This window comes from Oxyura jamaicensis, chromosome 1 (assembly GCF_011077185.1).
Source record: "Oxyura jamaicensis isolate SHBP4307 breed ruddy duck chromosome 1, BPBGC_Ojam_1.0, whole genome shotgun sequence".
Taxonomy (NCBI): domain Eukaryota; kingdom Metazoa; phylum Chordata; class Aves; order Anseriformes; family Anatidae; genus Oxyura; species Oxyura jamaicensis.
In genome coordinates, this window is record NC_048893.1 from 133,374,267 (window position 1) to 133,391,639 (window position 17,373).

Below are 17,373 nucleotides of genomic sequence, written 5' to 3' on the forward strand. Positions count from 1 at the left end.
TTCTATTCTATTCTATTCTATTCTATTCTATTCTATTCTATTCTATTTTTCTATTCTATTATAATTTTCTATTCTATATTGCAGATATTCAGTAGCTGTACTACTAATCTAAGCGATTGCATATAATTGCTCTCTTTGTCATAATGACTTAAGAAACCCCGGAAATATTTGTGTGGGTCATCCAAAGAAGGACATTGGGCATCACAATTACTTTACCTGCCTCAGGACCACCATTTTGGTTCAGCTTTCACTACAGTGTGAGTGAAACAGGTGTATCTATATCTCAAAGGCATCTGTACATTATTTATTTGTTTAAGAATTGCAGATGCATCACAAACCTCCAAAAATTTAAAAAATGCATAAATTAAGTTTACCTTTTGCAGAACAATACAGTGAAAAAAGCCATCAAGAATATTGCAACTGCCACCACAGATAAAATCCATACTGAAGAAGAAAAACTGTCTTCGTTTCCTGAAAGAACAAAAGTCATGAAGTATTTTTGTTAACGAAAAGCAATAGATGCACAGCTATGCCAAACATGTCTCTGATGAGTGACTGCTGAATGTCAGTCTGAAAGGTTTCTCCTGGAATAAAAACCAACTCTTAAATTTAGCACGTTAGCAGTACAGTTTTCTGGGACAAATCAACATTGAACCTGTTTGTTAATCTCTAGCAGTAAGCAGGGAGGCACTCCACTTGCAAATGAATTATCTTTTATATTGATTCCCAATGTTAGTCCTAAGAGATGAACTAATTCTCTCTGTCCTATTCTTCTCAATAAGGTAGAATGAAAGATAATGTTTAACAGTCCTTTACATTTTTGTGTGTCTGCAGTTGTAGTGGGTTTGCGTGGCAAGGTTTTGGTAGTGAGGGGCTACATGGGCTGGCATCTGTGAGAAGAATCCATAAACTGCTGTGTTAGGTAAGGGCCAGCTTCTGCTGGCTCCAAAGCTACCTTCTGCTGCCCAGAGCTGAGCCATGGAGCAATGCTGGTTGGGCCTCTGGGAGAGCAGGTTTAGAAAAGGGAAACAACAAAACAAAACAAACAAACAAAAACCCCTGCTACACAACAGCAGCTGGGAGAGAGGACATGGGAGAAGAACCAGCCCTGCAGCCCCCCAGGTCAGTGCAGCAGGAGGGCAGGAGGTGCTCCAGGCAGGCAGCAGCAGTTCCCCTGCGGCCTGTGGAGAGGCCCCTGGTGGAGCAGGCTGTCCCCCTGCAGCCCATGGGTCCCACATGGAGCAGATCTCCACGCTGCAGCCCGTGGAGGAGCCCCCGGTGGAGCAGGTGGATGTGGCCTGGAGGAGGCTGCGGCCCATGGAGAGCCCCCGCAGGAGCAGGCCCCGGGCCGGAGCTGCAGCCCGTGGAGAGGCGCCCACGCAGGAGCAGGGGTCTGGGGGGAGCTGCCGCCCACCCGTGGGGGAACGGTGCTGGAGCAGTTTGCTCCTGGGGGATGGACCCCGTGGTGCGGAGCCGTGTGGGAGCAGTTCTAGAAGAGCTGCTGCCTGTGGGCAGCCCCCACAGGCTCAGCTGGGGAAGGACGGCATCCCGTGGGAGGGACCCCACGGGGAGCAGGGGCAGGGAGGGACCGTGAGGGAGCAGTGGAGATGAAGTGTCAGGGACTGACCGCAGCCCCCATTCCCTATTCTCCTCCCTGCACTGCTCGGGGGGAGGAGGTGGGAGAGGGTGGATTGGGGGAAGGAAAGTGTATTTTGTTTGTTTTCTTTGTTCCTGACTTCTTTAGCTTGTTAGTAATGGGCAATAAATTTCTCTGTTCTCCCTATGCTGAGTCTGTTTTGCTTGTGACGATAATTGTTGAGTGATCTCCCTGTCTTCATATCAACCTTTGAGTCCCTTTCATTGTATTTTCTCTCCCTTTCCCTTTGAGGATGGGGAGTGAGAGAATGGTTGTGGTGGAGCTCTGCTGCCCAGGTGGGTAAAACCACCACTGCAGTACTATGCAAAGTAGATAGTGCATAGCTAGGGGAGGTAACCCAAAGCAAAGATATTTGTTCTTACCAAACTCAACAGCTGCACTCCACTCCCCCCAGGCTTCATTCACAAGACAGTCTTGGCCAGCTGCTCTGATTTTTACAAGGTACTTCTTTCCCATATTGTAACTTTGAAGTATGTGGCTTCTTTCAATTTCCTTAAACAACAACAAGAACAACAACAAACAACAAGAACAGCAAACAAAGCAATTAAACTGAGGGTTTTTTTTTTGCATGTCTGGATTTTGACAATATGCAAGTTCCATTTACCAGTGAAATTTCACAAGGTTATGAGAGAATTGCTTGTTAGAGCAGACTGCTGTTACAGAGCAAAAAATAATCTTGCATGTCTTTAAATATGTAATGGATATGTATCTATGTATCTTCTTTCAAAAATAGTTTGTCAGTCTGAAAATGCTTCTGTTCAGAAGCTTTTAGTCTTTGACATTGTAGCCTAAAATTTCTTATGATATAGCCTGATTTATTGATAGTTTCCCTTGGCAAGTTGACAGAAACACAAAAATGTCTTGAATTGTCTCATATTATTACAGCTATAATATGTGATGTGAGTAATAAGCTGTCTCTATGCACCTCACTCACATTCCTCTGCCTTTGGGTTATGACTCATCAGGACAAGAATAATTTCCCATTCAAACGTGTAAAATAAGTAGAATACTACAATATTCCTTGTTACTAGAAGCTCCTGAAACATGCTTACTCTGAGGTACTTTCAGGATAGCGAGGGGTTGTCCAAACTTCACTGGTTAGAAGAAAGTTCTGTGTACCTGAAGAACAGCCCCCATTCCACGAAGCTTTTGTGTTCTCCGTGTGTCTGAAATAAAATTAGGAGGTGTTTTCTGTGTCTCTTTTCTTTGCTGTTACTAATGTGTAACTTCAAGTTCTGATCCAAGCATTTGAGGGGCAGAGGGAACAATATAATGTTAAATGGAAGGTTTTTTTTGTTGTTGTTGTTGTTTTTTTTTCTTTCCAGAGTAGTTGCAGAATAGTAATAAAGTTCTCTTTAAATGTGTGATAATTTACCTAATTATCATAATTATTCAGCAGTTTGACACTTCTAAAAAACCTATAAATAACGATCCCATAAAGCATAGGATACTGATACTAAAGGCATTTACATACTATTTAATTTTCACAAATGACTATGAAGCTAACAGGTGATGCTGATAAATAGAAAAGGCAAGACTTACTTTTGTAAAAGTATGTATGATCTCTTCTGCAGAATTACCCTGTAAATTGAGAGAAAACCTTTATTTTTATGATTGCTTGGTTTTTGTTGAGATGTCATTTTAATCTACTGTGTCCTTTCTCTCCATTATTCCATTACTTTCTTATCTACTTTACAGTTTGCTCAGAAGAACTAATAATTTACCTAATGTTTAGTTTGTGATATGTAGTTCAACTGCAATGCTAATTTTATAGAGTAGCTAACTTTTCTTTGGAAAACTATTTGTTTTCCTTACTACCAGAGTCAATAAATAAATTTTATTTCAGATTTGTTATTGAAGACAAACAAACCAGACCTGATCTGAATGAAAACTATAGCTTCATTTTTACACATACCAGAAAAAAAAAAAAATATTAGTATTTATATTTTAAAATAAATTTCACTATGTTTAATTGCAAATTCTATTCAATTATTATCATTATTGTTATTATTGTCTCAGATGAAGTATTAAAGAATTATGTATTGTTTTACTGTGATTTTTATGCTAAAGTCATACTGACTTTGGTATAAGCTTTCTTTGCAAAGAAAAACAAAGGCAAAGGGAGTCAGAGAAGTAAATTGCTGGGCTTGTGAAAAAACAAAACAAAACAAACAAACAAACAAAAACTCATTTATGAAATAGCAAGTCCCCAAGTCTAAAGATTTTCAGTCTTCGGACTAAGAGAAATCCAACGAATGCCTTCAACCAGCGTCTCAGTGGTTGTCTGGTTTTAGTACAAGCAGGTTCTTCCTTCATAGTCGCTATCTGCCATCTTGTGGTCACTTGCCGCAATTCTAACACAGTAGTTTCGGTCTATTCTTCTTGCAGTGGCACATAGCAGTATCTCTCTCTCTCTCTCTCTCTCTTTTTTTTTTTTTTTTTTTTTTTTTTTTTTTCCCGTGCAAATGACCTTGTAATATCAAGATCTGAACTTCAATTTCAGTAGCTTATAATAAGCTTACAATTACCTGTGCTTAGTCACATTGCCTTTCTGCTTTCTCTCATTTGTTTTCATATTACTTAATATTATGCAGCTTCAACTGTTAGACCAAGATGTGTGTTTCTTGTCTATAATACCTGGTAAGCTGTTTGCATTTTGAATATATAGAAATTTCAGTCCCCATTTCCACCAATTCGTATTCCTTAATTGGATCTCCATTTCTCCATCCAGCGTTTATAGCCTAGCTCTGATGTTTCAAAAGGATACAGTCACTACTGGAAAAAATCCAGTCCAGGACAGATCTAGCAGATCTCATTGAAAGAAGTGACTTTTTTGAGTTTTGTCACAACGGAAGTGGTAGTATATTCAAGTCTTGATTAACCATCCTTCCCTTCTTAGTACCATACAGTCATAGTCACTGAGTGTATGTTCAGTGTATGCATGTCACTCAGGGTAAGAGGGATAAAAAAGTGGGGCAGTACAGCATGGCAGGGTGCAAGAAAGGCACAACCACGAAGAAATATGGTGCTACATATGAGGAAAGCTACACCATGTAAGAGAGAAAGATTTTATTTTTACCCATGTGTAGTAGAAAACAAAGTATATGTATTAATGTTAAATGTAGATCAAGAAACTCTCCTCTTACCTTATATGTTATTTTGACTTCATATTTAAAACACCTGTCTTTGTCCAAATGACTTATTTGGGGTCGTTGCCACTGAATTATGCAATCATTTTGATTTTTGTCACAATTGACAGTGACATTTGAAGGAGGCATGAGCTTTTCTGAAATGATACAATTGAGAATTCAAATAATCATGTAATCTCTTTTTGCTTTGATAAAAAAGAGTGCAATAGCAGGTAACATCTCTGTGAAGAAATACTTATATCTATTTTTTTTTCTCGGGAGCTCTGTTAGAAATAATCAAAAGACCAGAGGTCTCTAGATCTTGTCCATAGGATCAGAAAACAATAACAACAAACAAACAAACAAACAAACAAAACATGGAACATGACCAGGGAAGAACAATCTGATGACAGCCCTAATGTAAAAAATCTAAGATCATTTCTCTAAGACTCCTTGCATGATTCTTCTGTTACATGAACTTATGGCTTGCTTGGTGTTGTGAACTATGCAGCTTATTCCCCCTCCAAAAATAGTCATACAAATTTAAAAATTCAGTTTTAAGAATCTGGAACTTCACAAATATATCTCCCCTAATTTCACAGGTGTGGACAAAAGTATTGCAGGCCTTTGAATTTTGATCATTCCCAAGGTTATAGTAACAGCAAAAGACAAATAGTCACTGATGACTAAAAGGGTGATAAAAGGATGATACAGGAAATAGTTTGTTAGATTACCTTGCACCAGCCTTTACAGACAAAACTGGGTTATTTGTGATGGGCTGTTTGGTCAAAGAACACTCTTGTTTCATGTCCCAGGAGTAATATTACAGCTTGATTTCTTCTCTTTATAGAATGAAGCTTTGTCCATTTTTGGAGGCAATAAGAAAATCAGTAGGGCTTTGCCATAAAGGTTTTGCCAATAGTATAAATAATTGCACAGGAAGCTGCCAAATAGATCACCATATGTGCAAGTGCATATGAAAACCTGAGCTGTTTTATACATGTTGGTTTCTTTAGTCAAGGGTATGGTGTCCATTCATGCTATCCCTACTGGCAATGAGAAGGAGGAGACTTCTGCAAAGTCTCTTCAGTTGAAATGTCTGTGGCCATTACTGAAAAGATAGCAGTGTGAATTGCATTCTTCTAAGTCCTGTGGACCCTGCTAGAGAAATACTTAAATACAACTAGAGTAGATTGGTAAAGAAGCTGAGAGAGGCTGCAGCTGTGAAGTTTTTTTTTTGCTTACTTTCCCTCACGGCTGTTTTGCTTAGGGAATAGATTTTCCTGAAGAAGCTTCAGTCTCTTACTTTTGACCCTAGGTCTAAAGGCATGACAGGGTACTTTCACAGGTGATAAAGGAAGTGAGGATAGTATAGTGAGAACAGAATAATTAGAAAAGGATGATGTGTGAAAGAACATTTCAGGGCTTGCCTCAATGGATGCCATTCTTAAATAAAAAATATTCTGTCCAATGATGCTGGTAAATGGTTATCTGCAGTCTGAACTGACATGTAGAAAGTCCATCAAAAGAAAATGATTACACAGGGGAGTAAACTGGGGTAAAATTATGTAGCCAAGCACTGATCCCAGACATAAGACCATTTTTAGAAGCTTTAAGTATAATAGAAAATGTTATGGAAGTTTTTAGTGAATGCAGTGATGAAGTCAATATTCATTGTCCTTCAGGTTAATAATCAGCTAAATCAGTTGACGGTCTAGGCAACAAAATTTCACTATAGCTACATGAAGACATAAGTAGAGATTTCAACTGGAATTTTGAAACTCTGATACCAACATCAAATGTACTTGCATGCTCACATGTTTTTTAGGTAAATGATGTCCAAACCAGGAAATCCTAACTCTCAACAATGATAATTCTGTTAGGGTGTTTAGACTTTTCTGAACAGTTGTTTCTGAATGTTTCTACCTCCTCTTGTGGTCCACTTTGGAACTATATTTTTGCAGAAATTGAGGGACAAGATCAAAGATTTTCAAAGAAAAGAAAAGACTATCTTGTGGGGTGACAATTCTGAAATGAATTCAGTCTCCATCTCAGGGATGGGTGCTATACTACCCTCATGCAATAATGGAGATAAACCAGAGATAAATTATTTACTCACCAATGGTATACAGTTCGATGTACATATCATAGAACAGGATCTGGGAGACATTGCTAGACCCATTCACCATGAAGTAAGCAATTTTGTCTTCAATCATCACATTTTGGAATCTACATCCCATGTGTCTTCCATTTTCATCTTTAATGTAAAGCTTACATTCTGTCTCATTATCTTCTCTGCATATTACAAAGTTTTTTAGTTAAAGGTGGGCAGTGTAATGTGTTAAGTGAGAATTCAGGCTTCCCAGGACTCAAGCAGGCTTACTTACCTTGAATTCTTCCAGTAGAGAAAATATTGGGTATCTCCTGGAGCATTCCTGCCTGCCTGCCAAGTGCAGTTCATGAGAGAAACATCATAAATCACACAGGAGAAGTTTTCAATGGCTGATCCATTCATGCCTGCAAACACAGCAACTTGTTAGGAGGAAGAACTGTGTGACTGCTCCAAAATGGAGGATCTTGGCACATGTGTAGATACGCTAAATACCTGCAACTCCAACCGATTACTGCTAGGGTTAGTAATGATGGAATTCATTTTAGGTAGCAGCATTGGAAGATAGTTGGACTGATATGAAAAATTTAATGTGGCTGTATCCTCCAAAGATACAATAACAGTGGTATTTGGTAGAATGAGGCTCAGGGAAGCCTATATTGCCATAGAACAGGCTGACACCCAAAGTGGCCACCATTGTGTTTTGAACTGTTCTGATTCAAATGGACACACTGGTGTCCAGTGCTGCAGACTGAAATCTCTGCCTGTCATCCTTCAGGATCCTGCCATAGCATTTTTGTTTGAGGGATGTTCTTCAGCATTCTGTCAGATGAATTAAGAGCATGAGGAGCTTCACTAAGGACTCCAGAGAGGGAGAGAAGGTCAAATGCAAAGCTGGGAAGATTTTCCAGACTTCATGGAAGTGAATATGTAAACATCTGAGGTGTTCTCTGCAGGGATACCTTCTTATACCTGGGATAAACACCAGGAACTTCCCCATTTCACAAACATTTCAATTAGCTCTTTAGCACCTACCCCCAGCAAAGCCTAATATGGAGACTAAACATGCTGTTTAAAAGGAAGGATGACTTATTCTCCCTTTTATAAGGAAGCAACAATTTCTTTGAGCGTGATGAGACAGGAAGTAGTGTCTTTATTTATTTATTTATTTATTTATTTAATGTGTCAACTCCATGTTGCTTAAAGGAGCAGATCATGTACCTCATTCTCTTAACACTCATATCTACTATCCCTCTTATACAAAGAGGGGTAGATTCTGTCAGAACTTTCAGTATTGTGGATTGAACAAAGTGTTGGGCATAACACCATGAGTTACACTGTGACAAAATTTAAAGTGTCATAGAATTCTCAAGAAAGAATTTAAAAACTACAGACACAAACCTGTTTCACCTTGACTTTTAATAGCAGACATGCAAATGCAGTCAACAAACTATTAGCACAAACATTTAAATTAGCAATTAAAAAGATAGCACCAAGCAAGGCAGCAACTAAGGACTAAAGAATTACTGAGCTAGTTGTAGGAAACTCCTTTACTTGTCTAAGAAACATTGTCATAAGGGTGTGAACAGGAAGCTATCCATTTATAGGAAAGAAAGAATTTAGTAATGAAAAATTTTTATTATGATTTAATTATTATTATTTTTTTTAAACCCTCAGGCCATTGGAAGTAGGCAAATCCTCTCTCAAAGTCTAGTGTATTACCTCGAGGAATATATCTGCATATGCTTGAGTATGTGCTGTTGTTGTTCACTGCTGTAACTGAAAAGTTTGCCCCGTTGTGCAGAGGAAACACTAGATTTCCATCAAATATGCAGGTCATGTCCTCTACCTGAAAAATGACATGCAGGTGGTTTATTTTCAGTTTTTCATCTAACAGTTTACATAACACTTCCTGTAGAAAGCTTGTGCTTGCTTTGTAACAGTGTAACCACTACAATAGTGAAGTAGGTACTGATGTCTCCCCAGGTTTAAGAATCTCCATGCCAGCAGTTTTGTGTAATGAACCTTTAACAGTGCAAGATGAAGACATTGGTGCTTCCCTCCAGAAAATCTCATGACAGAAAAGTGCCAGGAGTAGAAGTTCCTCCCCTCTTTCCAACAAATCTATTGTACCTCCTCAAAATGGAGCATATGTTCCTTCATCAGAATCAAAAGATGACTTCAATGTGCTTTACTCGTCTTTCGGTGACAAAGGGAGATACCCCACAAATGACTGCCTGCATAAGGAGATGGCTTGAGGTTCATCTCCAGTAACATTACCTTTCTGGATACTAGCAGCCATTTTCAACAAGTCATATAGCTGCCTTGTCTGTGCAGCAGTGAAGGAGGACACAGTCGTCAGCATCTGAGCTGTATGAGATTCACTGTTTTCAGGTAGGGTGTATACCTCCCTAGTCACACCTGTAAGAGCTTAGAAGACTACAATTTCCATGCTTTGATAGCTGAAATGAGGGTGATATAACCCTATTCTGATCTGTGATTAGCGATACCAGTGATATAACTGCATGGAGTATTAAAAGAGTTCCCCAAAGTCAGACTTTTCTAGGAACTGTATTCAGAACCAGTAAGCGTGGTATATATTTGACTTACTGACACACTTGTGTAGCATAACATGCTTACTCTCTATTAGTGCAAAATACAGCATCTAAAACAGTGACTTCTGCTACAGTTCCTCTTCCTGAAACAACTTGATTTTAGAGATAACCTACTCTATCTGACGCACAAGAAATATTGGCCTGATAGACTTCAACATTAATGCAACTTTTGGATCTAGAGGAAGAGAGCTTAGTGAAGGTTGGAATAATACATGTATTGAAGAAAGAGTAAGTGCAAGGGAACAACTTCATGACTTGCTTCAATGTATCTGTGCAGTTTGCAGAGGCTGGTAAAAGAGAAACTATTACCAAAAATTACCAAATAGGGAAAGTTTTAGCTTTCAGTCTTCTCTGCATGAGAACTTCTGAAAATAGACTAAATCAGAAGCAGAAGTTACCCTTCTATAACGTCAGAACACTTCTCAAGTAATCCATTCACACAAGATTTGAGTTCCATGCCTCCTGTCTGTTATCATCGGTCAGTCCTGAACAGGTATATTACTACATTTCCAATGCCTTATTTTTAGGTAAGTCAGTCAGGACACGTGTCTAACTCAGTTTCTCCTCTGTACTTTAAGTACAGCATCTGTACAGCATGAGATGCCTCTCACTGAAGTTCCTCTGAAACCAGGAAAAGAGGAAATCTTACACTTAAGTCTCATCAAGGTTCTGATCTCCCAAGAATGATCTCAAGGCAAGAATTTCACAAGAATGGCCAGAGAGGGCAGACATATCTCAGTACCAAGATGGCCTTAATAAAAACTAGAAAAAACTGCTAAAACAGAGACTATCTTGTTCTAACCAAGAATACCTTTTTCAATTACTTAAGAATATGAAAGAGAAAGAACAAAGTGTAATGATTTATTTCTGTTAAAACTTTATATAGAAAATTTACCTTTATAATGGCCATTTCCTTGCCTGCTGCCACAGAACAATTGTACTCGGTGAAATTCATACTGCTTATCCAACTCAGTTCCATTTTCCAAGGATTTAATATCAAATTTCTGATAGGTGGTTCTGGCATCTCCACTGAAAATATCACATAATAGGATCAATGAGGTGCAGGATTGATGCTATCCAATTTTTTGGAGTGCAAAGGCTACTACTTACAGGTCTAAGACAAAAGGTAACTGGAAGACAACTACCAGTAAAGAGAAGCATGTTACACCTCATCTTGGAGGATGTCTGCATGGAAGTGTTCTACTCACAATCTGTGCATTGCCAGTCAACATACGTCTGGGCGACCAAAAGCAGCCACTGGGTCATGAAGATGAGTCCAAGACAAGCAAGCATCTCTTCTTCCTTGGAGACAGAAAGCAGCAGAACTTGCCCAAAATGAAAGTCACCAGAGTGAATTACAGTCCCCTGAATTTGTCTGGTCTGATCTGCTCATGCTGCCTGCTTCCACACCATCTGCCCATCTCTCAGTTACTGAGCAAGAAAATATTCAATAGACCTCTCAAGCAGCCAGAGAAACATTCAAATAAATGGTGACAAAGTTAACGTTTATTATTATTATTATTATTATTATTTTATTTTATTTTATTTTATTTTATTTTTTCTGCAGAAAAACAACTTATGTGATGATTCATAAAGCTATTTGGGAATCACTCTAGAAACGCATACACTTTATGACTGCTGTCTTAAGGCCTAAAGATCACCTGTCTGGTGCATAGAAAGGTTAGAATGAGTAGACCTGAAGCATGTGGGTAAACAGCTGCAAACAGAAAATATTAAAATCAGACACAGCAATATCATAGAATCATAGAACGGTTTGGGTTAGAAGCAACCTCAAAGATCATGTTGTTCCACCCCCCCCTGCCATGGCAGGGATGCCACCCACTAGATCAGGTTGCTCAGGGCCCCATTTAACCTGGTCTTGAACACCTCCAGGGATGGGGCATCCACAGCTTCTCTGGGCAACCTGTGCCCGTGCCTTACCACCCTCTGAGTGAATCATTTCCTCCTAGTCTCCCCTCTTTTAGTTTAAAACTATTCCCCCTTGTCCTGGCATTGTCTGATTGAGCAGAGTTGCTGTCCATCTTTTTCATAAGTCCCCTCTAAGTACTGAAAGGTTGCAGTGAGGTCACCCTGGAGCCTTCTCTTCTATAGGCTGAACATCCCCAGCTCTGTCAGTCTATCTTCATAGCAGAGGTGCTCCAGCCTCTTGATCATCTTTGTGGCCTTCCTCTGGACATGTTCGAACAGATCAACATCCTTCTTGTGCGGTGGCCCACATACATAGGACTCCAGGTGGGGCCTCACAAGGGCAGAGCAGAGGGGCACAATCACCTCCCTCACCCTGCTGGCCACTCCTCTGTTGATGCAGCCCAGGATGCAGTTGGTCTTCTGGACTGCAATTGTGCACTGATGGCTCCTGTTGAGCTTATTGTCCACCAGAACCCCCAAGTCTTTCTCTGCAGGGCTGCTTTCAATGAGTTCTTCTCCCATTCTGTGCTCATGTCTGGGATTGCCCCGACCCAGGTGCAGCACCTTGCACTTGAACTTGTTAAACCTCATGAGGTTCATGTGGGCCCAAATCTTAAGCTTGTCTAAGTCCCTTTGGACGACATCACTTCCTTCTGTTGTATCAACTCTACCACTCAGCTTGGTGTCATCTGCAAACTTGCTGAGGGTGCATTTGATCCCACTACATCATTGGTAAAGATACTAAAGAGTACCGGTCCCTGGACAGACCCCTGAGGGACACCACTCTTCACTGGCCTCCACTTGGACATAGAGCCATTATCAATATCAGTCAGCTCTTGTTACCCATTGAACAGTAAGTTTGGTGATCGTGTTATGTCATAATAGTTCATGTACTTTCAAGGATATTTTTGAGTACATGCATAAAAGTGAATCCAGTAGGAGTGTCTACTGTTACTACAAATTCAGTACCAAAACTAAAAAGAGAATAAACTATATGGTTGGGAACTTTCTTAGCAGGCAGTAGGTTCTTGCAAAAAAACTTCATTCAACTTAGCTCCGCATATTTCTTTGGCAACTTTTAAGATTTTGCCTGGGATATCATCCCTCCAGCCCTAGGCTTTAAGTATCTATCCTAGAGCCTTTCCAAATACCTCTACAAGAAAAAATAAAAAATCAATTAAAAAAAAAAAAAAAACACAAGCAAAAAAAAGCAACACACACACAAAGATAAGATGGACCTACCTTGTATTTCAAAACTTCTTTGTCTCACTTATTTTTGTATCGTAGTCTTGAGGCTCAGAGAAGATGGAAAGACCTACAGTTGAAATACTTGTACAGTTACAAATAGGGCTTTCTCGCTTGTCACTTGGGTTTTAGAGAACAGTCCTACCATCGGAAGTGTTGCAAGAGATTATGTTCATCACTTCCTTCCTGATTCTTACCAAATTAATGCAACTGTAAAAGTAACAATTTCATTAAACTCAAACAAGCAGCTAGTTTGTTAAATTTTCTGTTGTATCGAGTCTGCTTGTGCTAGGGAATCCAATAAGTACATAAAAAAAAAAATCTTTTACAGATATTTATGTCTGGCTCTTTGTAGTGGTAGTGGGCTTAAGTGGCAAGGTTTTGGTAGCGGGGGACTGCATGGGATAGCCTCTGTGAGAAGAATCCAGAGGCTGCTCCATGTTAGATAAGGGCCAGTTTCTGCTGGCTCCAAAGGGACCCACTGCTGTTCAGAGCCGAGCTAATAAGAGATGTTGTTTGTACCTCTGAGAGAACATATTTAAGAAAGGGGGAAAAAAATGTTGCACTACATCAGCTGGGAGAACAAGGAGTGAGAAGCAGCCCTGCAGCCCCCCAGGTCAGTGCAGCAGGAGGGCAGGAGGTGCTCCAGGCAGGCAGCAGCAGTTCCCCTGCGGCCTGTGGAGAGGCCCCTGGTGGAGCAGGCTGTCCCCCTGCAGCCCATGGGTCCCACATGGAGCAGATCATCACGCTGCAGCCCGTGGAGGAGCCCCCGGTGGAGCAGGTGGATGTGGCCTGGAGGAGGCTGCGGCCCATGGAGAACCCCTGCAGGAGCAGGCCCCGGGCTGGAGCTGCAGCCCGTGGAGAGGCGCCCACTCAGGAGCAGGGGTCTGGGGGGAGCTGCCGCCCACCCGTGGGGGAACCGTGCTGGAGCAGTTTGCTGCTGGGGGATGGACCCCGTGGTACGGAGCCGTGTGGGAGCAGTTCTTGAAGAGCTGCTGCCTGTGGGCAGCCCCCACAGGCTCAGCTGGGGAAGGACGGCATCCCGTGGGAGGGACCCCACGGGGAGCAGGGGCAGGGAGGGACCATGAGGGAGCGGCAGAGATGAAGTGTAACCACAGCCCCCATTCCCCATTCCCTTGCAACACTCAGGAAGAGGAAGTAGAAGAGGGTGGATGAAGGGAAGGAAAGTATTTTTTGTTTTCTTTGTTTCTCACTTCTTTAGCTTGTTAGTAATGGGCAATAAATTTCTCTGTTCTCCCTATGCTGAGTCTGTTTTGCCTGTGACGATAATTGTTGAGTGATCTCCCTGTCTTCATATCAACCTTTGAGTCCCTTTCATTGTATTTTCTCCCCCTTTCCCTTTGAGGATGGGGAGTGAGAAAGTGGTTGTGGTGGAGCTCTGCTGCCTGCCTGAGTAAAACCACCACAGCTCTAAATAATGCTTAGTAGTACAAAGAATCTCTCAATGCAAAGCCTCTCTCCCTAGGAGTCATGGGGCTACCCATGTTTGCTGAGGGTGGGTGGGCCCTGGCAGCCAGATCCCATCGCACCACCCTGCCAGGAGCAGGCAACTGGGGGCACCAGCTCAGCCTCAGCTTCTGACCTGGGCATTTCCCTGGGGACAGGCTGGACATGGGCCTGTGGGTCGGGCCTGGCCATGGTGAGCTGGAGCCTGGCCTTGCTGCAGCCATGCTGGAGCAGGGGCTGGTGGCCCCAGGGTGATGTGGGGGCCTGGGCCTCAGCAGGTCAGGGAGGACAGGGATGGTGTATTTAAGGGTGATGCTCAGTGACATGACAATGCAAACTCTAAAAATTACTTAAGCTTGTGGAAAAAGAGGACTTCAAATTGTGGATCTCGAGTCTTTTCATAAGCTACAACTGAACCAGAATTTATGCTCTGAGTTTGTTCTGAGTCCAATTGTACCAGTGTCAGGAAAACAAACAGCCCCCCAAAACAGAAGCCCAGCAAAACAGACAAAAAAAAAAAAAAGTTAACATACATCCATTCCTTTCTCAGGTGACAGCTATCTATTTTCTAGAGGAGAGGGTAATTATAAAGAGTCTAAAAAAGTAAAAATTCTCTTACACCCTGAAATGATTTTCTTCACACAAGGCAATGTACTTTACTTATAAGGAGCTTTGCAGTCCACATAATGTAATCTAATTTCACCACTTATTGAAATTGAAACATCATTAGAATTTTTATTTATTTATTTATTTATTTTTTTCCAAACAGTACGATATGTATTGTGTTTTTCCCGTGGTAGGCAGCTCAGCACCACACTCTCTCCAGGTGGAACGAGGGAGAGAACTGGAAAGATAAAAAAGTGTGAGAATTCATGGGTTGAGATAAAGACAGTTCACTAGTTAAAGCAAAAGCTGCTTACACAAACAAAACAAAACAAGGGATTCATTCACTACCTCTCACTTCAGGCAGATATTCAGCCATTTCCAGGAAATAGCAGGGCATATCACATGCAATGGTCACTTGAGAAGACAAATGCTATTACTCCAAACATCACCACTTCCTCCTTTTTTGATCCCCAGCTTTTATTGTGGAGCACAATATCATATGGGATGGGATATCCCTTTCATCAGTTGAAGTCAGTTGTCCTGGTCCTGTCCCCTCACAGCTTCTTGAGCACCCCCAGCCTCTTTGCTGACAGGGCAGCATAAGCACTGCTCAGCAACAACTAAAACATCAGTGTGCTATCACCACTACTTTAATTAAAAATCCAATGCACAGCATCAGTGAGCCTCTACAAAGAAAAGTAACTCTATTCCAGCCCAAACCAGGACAGTATGACAACATTTTCTTCTTAAGAACAGGCAGATGCATTCTACTGTGATTAAAATCTTATAGGAATCTGTCTATGTGCTCCTTTACCAGTCCTGTTTCTTGCCTATTATATTTGGAAAAAAAAAAAAAAAAAAAAAAGGGTGCTGCCCAGCACCCTACCAGGCTGCTCCAGGAGTTACCACTCTCTGTCAAAATCTCCAGTTCATTCCTGTCCTGCTACTGCTTTATTGGCATAAGGAAAGATATACCTATATCAGTATTAGTTTGTATATCAGCTAGTCGTATATAGCTGTGATACAGTTATTTCCAAAGGAAAAAGCTAAAGATGTAATGCAGTGGACTCATGAGTATTTCCACTATCCAGATTCCCACTGCAGTGTGAGACTGATGACTGATGAGCCATAAGTGTGCCATTGTTTTCCAGGTTCATGCTCTTATGCTGCTTGTAAACACAATTGATACTGAGTGGTCACTAAGACCAACCATCACCCCCAGATGGATTTCTGACCTGCTTTCTTCTCTGCAATTCAAAAAGAGAACTGGTGTGGAACTGTAAGTCTCCTTATTATCTGCTTTTTGACTGCAAAACTCTTTTCTACAGAAATGAAAATCACACCATCTCCACTTATGCTCACATGATGTATTAGAAGTGTAGAACAAGGCTGAACTGGAAAGCAATGTATTAAGTGACACCTTGTCGTGGAGTTCATGCATTTGATCATGTCCATCAGTAACTCAGTATTGATTTAGAAGATGAACAACTCACTTGAGCATTCAGAACTTAAAAAAAAAAAAAAAAAAAAAAACTCCAGTCATCCCTAGAAACAGTAATCACAAGGGAATCAAGAAAGCCTGGCTTGGTCTTTCATGGTTTCAAATGGAAAGGTTTAAGGGAATGGTGGTTTTATAAGGATGCATTCATGAGTCCCTTGGGAGTGTACCTTGTATTTCAGGAGAGAATAAAAATGTGGCAAAGTTTTTCTGAAGCATAGTTATGAAACAAACAAACACTCTGAAGCAAACAGGAATGATTAGCAAATGGGAATAGGTGGATTTTTTTTTCTGTCAAAAAAAAAAAAAAAAAGCACAGATTTAGTTATAGAAGCTCTTTCTGTTGAGAATCACTTTTCCTATTGCATTGAAGATGCCAATAGACAAAGCAAGTGAAAGTTCAGACTGAACGCAGCATGGGTTTGAACCCAGCTGGGTCTGAACCCAGCATGGTCATTCAGAGGAAAAGGTAGTGTATCATCTGAAGATTCACTGCACTTCCAGATAAAAGAAATTCCATGCTTGCCCATGCAGATATCTTTTGAACATTTAATGTGCTGTAGAGGGAGAAGAAAGGACTTCAGACTACAAAGAATTAAAAACAAACAAACAAGCAAAAACACACTTTATTCATCTCATCCTCATCTTTGGAAGAAAATCACTCATTTTTATGGTGGTAACAGATTTTTATGGTGATTATGTTTTATAGAGAAGGAAGGGGGCAAAGTGCCTGGGCTAATAAAATTAAAGCCATAGGAAATTCCTGAGAGAAACAAATGGGGTTCAGGAAATTGAAGGAAGACAGAGTTTCTGTGCCTTTCACTCTCCTTTCTCCCAGCCTTTTACTTCCCTTTTTCTCCCTCCTCCAACAATATAGTTCCCAGAGTGCTAAACTGTCTCCCACCCATTCCTGCAGCAGACACCTCCAAAACAGGAGCTCTGCTCACCTCCAGGCACCTCACACTGCAGGAGAGATGAAGGGAGGGAGTTGAGTTGAGCCCAGAGATTGGGCTGGAGAGGAGGAAGGATGAATTCCATCAAAATTGCATTTGTTGATCCTGCACCACTTTAGTGATAGTGTTTAATGTCTTGCTGTGAGGGGGCTGTAGCTTCACATG

At 40.9% G+C, this 17,373-nt stretch overlaps 1 protein-coding gene and 1 long non-coding RNA gene across 4 annotated transcripts in view; one reads left to right on the top strand and one right to left on the bottom strand.

The window, feature by feature from the left end:
* The window catches only part of LOC118160204, an 18,635-nt gene extending 6,949 nt beyond the window's left edge, over positions 1 to 11,686 (top strand). The window contains exon 3 of the long non-coding RNA XR_004747355.1: positions 11,540 to 11,686. This is a non-coding gene — a long non-coding RNA (uncharacterized LOC118160204). The remainder of the gene's footprint in view (positions 1 to 11,539) is intronic.
* LOC118159598 (granulocyte-macrophage colony-stimulating factor receptor subunit alpha-like) overlaps positions 1 to 12,835 on the bottom strand; it is a 15,500-nt gene extending 2,665 nt beyond the window's left edge. The window contains exons 1-11 of one of the 3 annotated variants that reach the window (XM_035314324.1): positions 12,682 to 12,835; positions 10,719 to 10,812; positions 10,406 to 10,539; positions 8,618 to 8,744; positions 7,173 to 7,302; positions 6,905 to 7,080; positions 4,804 to 4,943; positions 3,200 to 3,238; positions 2,020 to 2,149; positions 359 to 471; positions 70 to 325 (exon numbers count right to left, since the gene is read on the bottom strand). In XM_035314324.1, coding sequence (XP_035170215.1) covers positions 371 to 471; positions 2,020 to 2,149; positions 3,200 to 3,238; positions 4,804 to 4,943; positions 6,905 to 7,080; positions 7,173 to 7,302; positions 8,618 to 8,744; positions 10,406 to 10,539; positions 10,719 to 10,803 — 1,062 coding nt within the window. In that variant the 5' untranslated portion in view covers positions 10,804 to 10,812; positions 12,682 to 12,835 and the 3' untranslated portion in view covers positions 70 to 325; positions 359 to 370. Of the gene's footprint in view, positions 1 to 69; positions 326 to 358; positions 472 to 2,019; positions 2,150 to 3,199; positions 3,239 to 4,803; positions 4,944 to 6,904; positions 7,081 to 7,172; positions 7,303 to 8,617; positions 8,745 to 10,405; positions 10,540 to 10,718; positions 10,836 to 12,681 lie in introns of those variants that run through there. The other 2 variants (XM_035314261.1, XM_035314202.1) reach the window with 2 other exon arrangements.
* Positions 12,836 to 17,373: the final 4,538 nt, after the last annotated feature.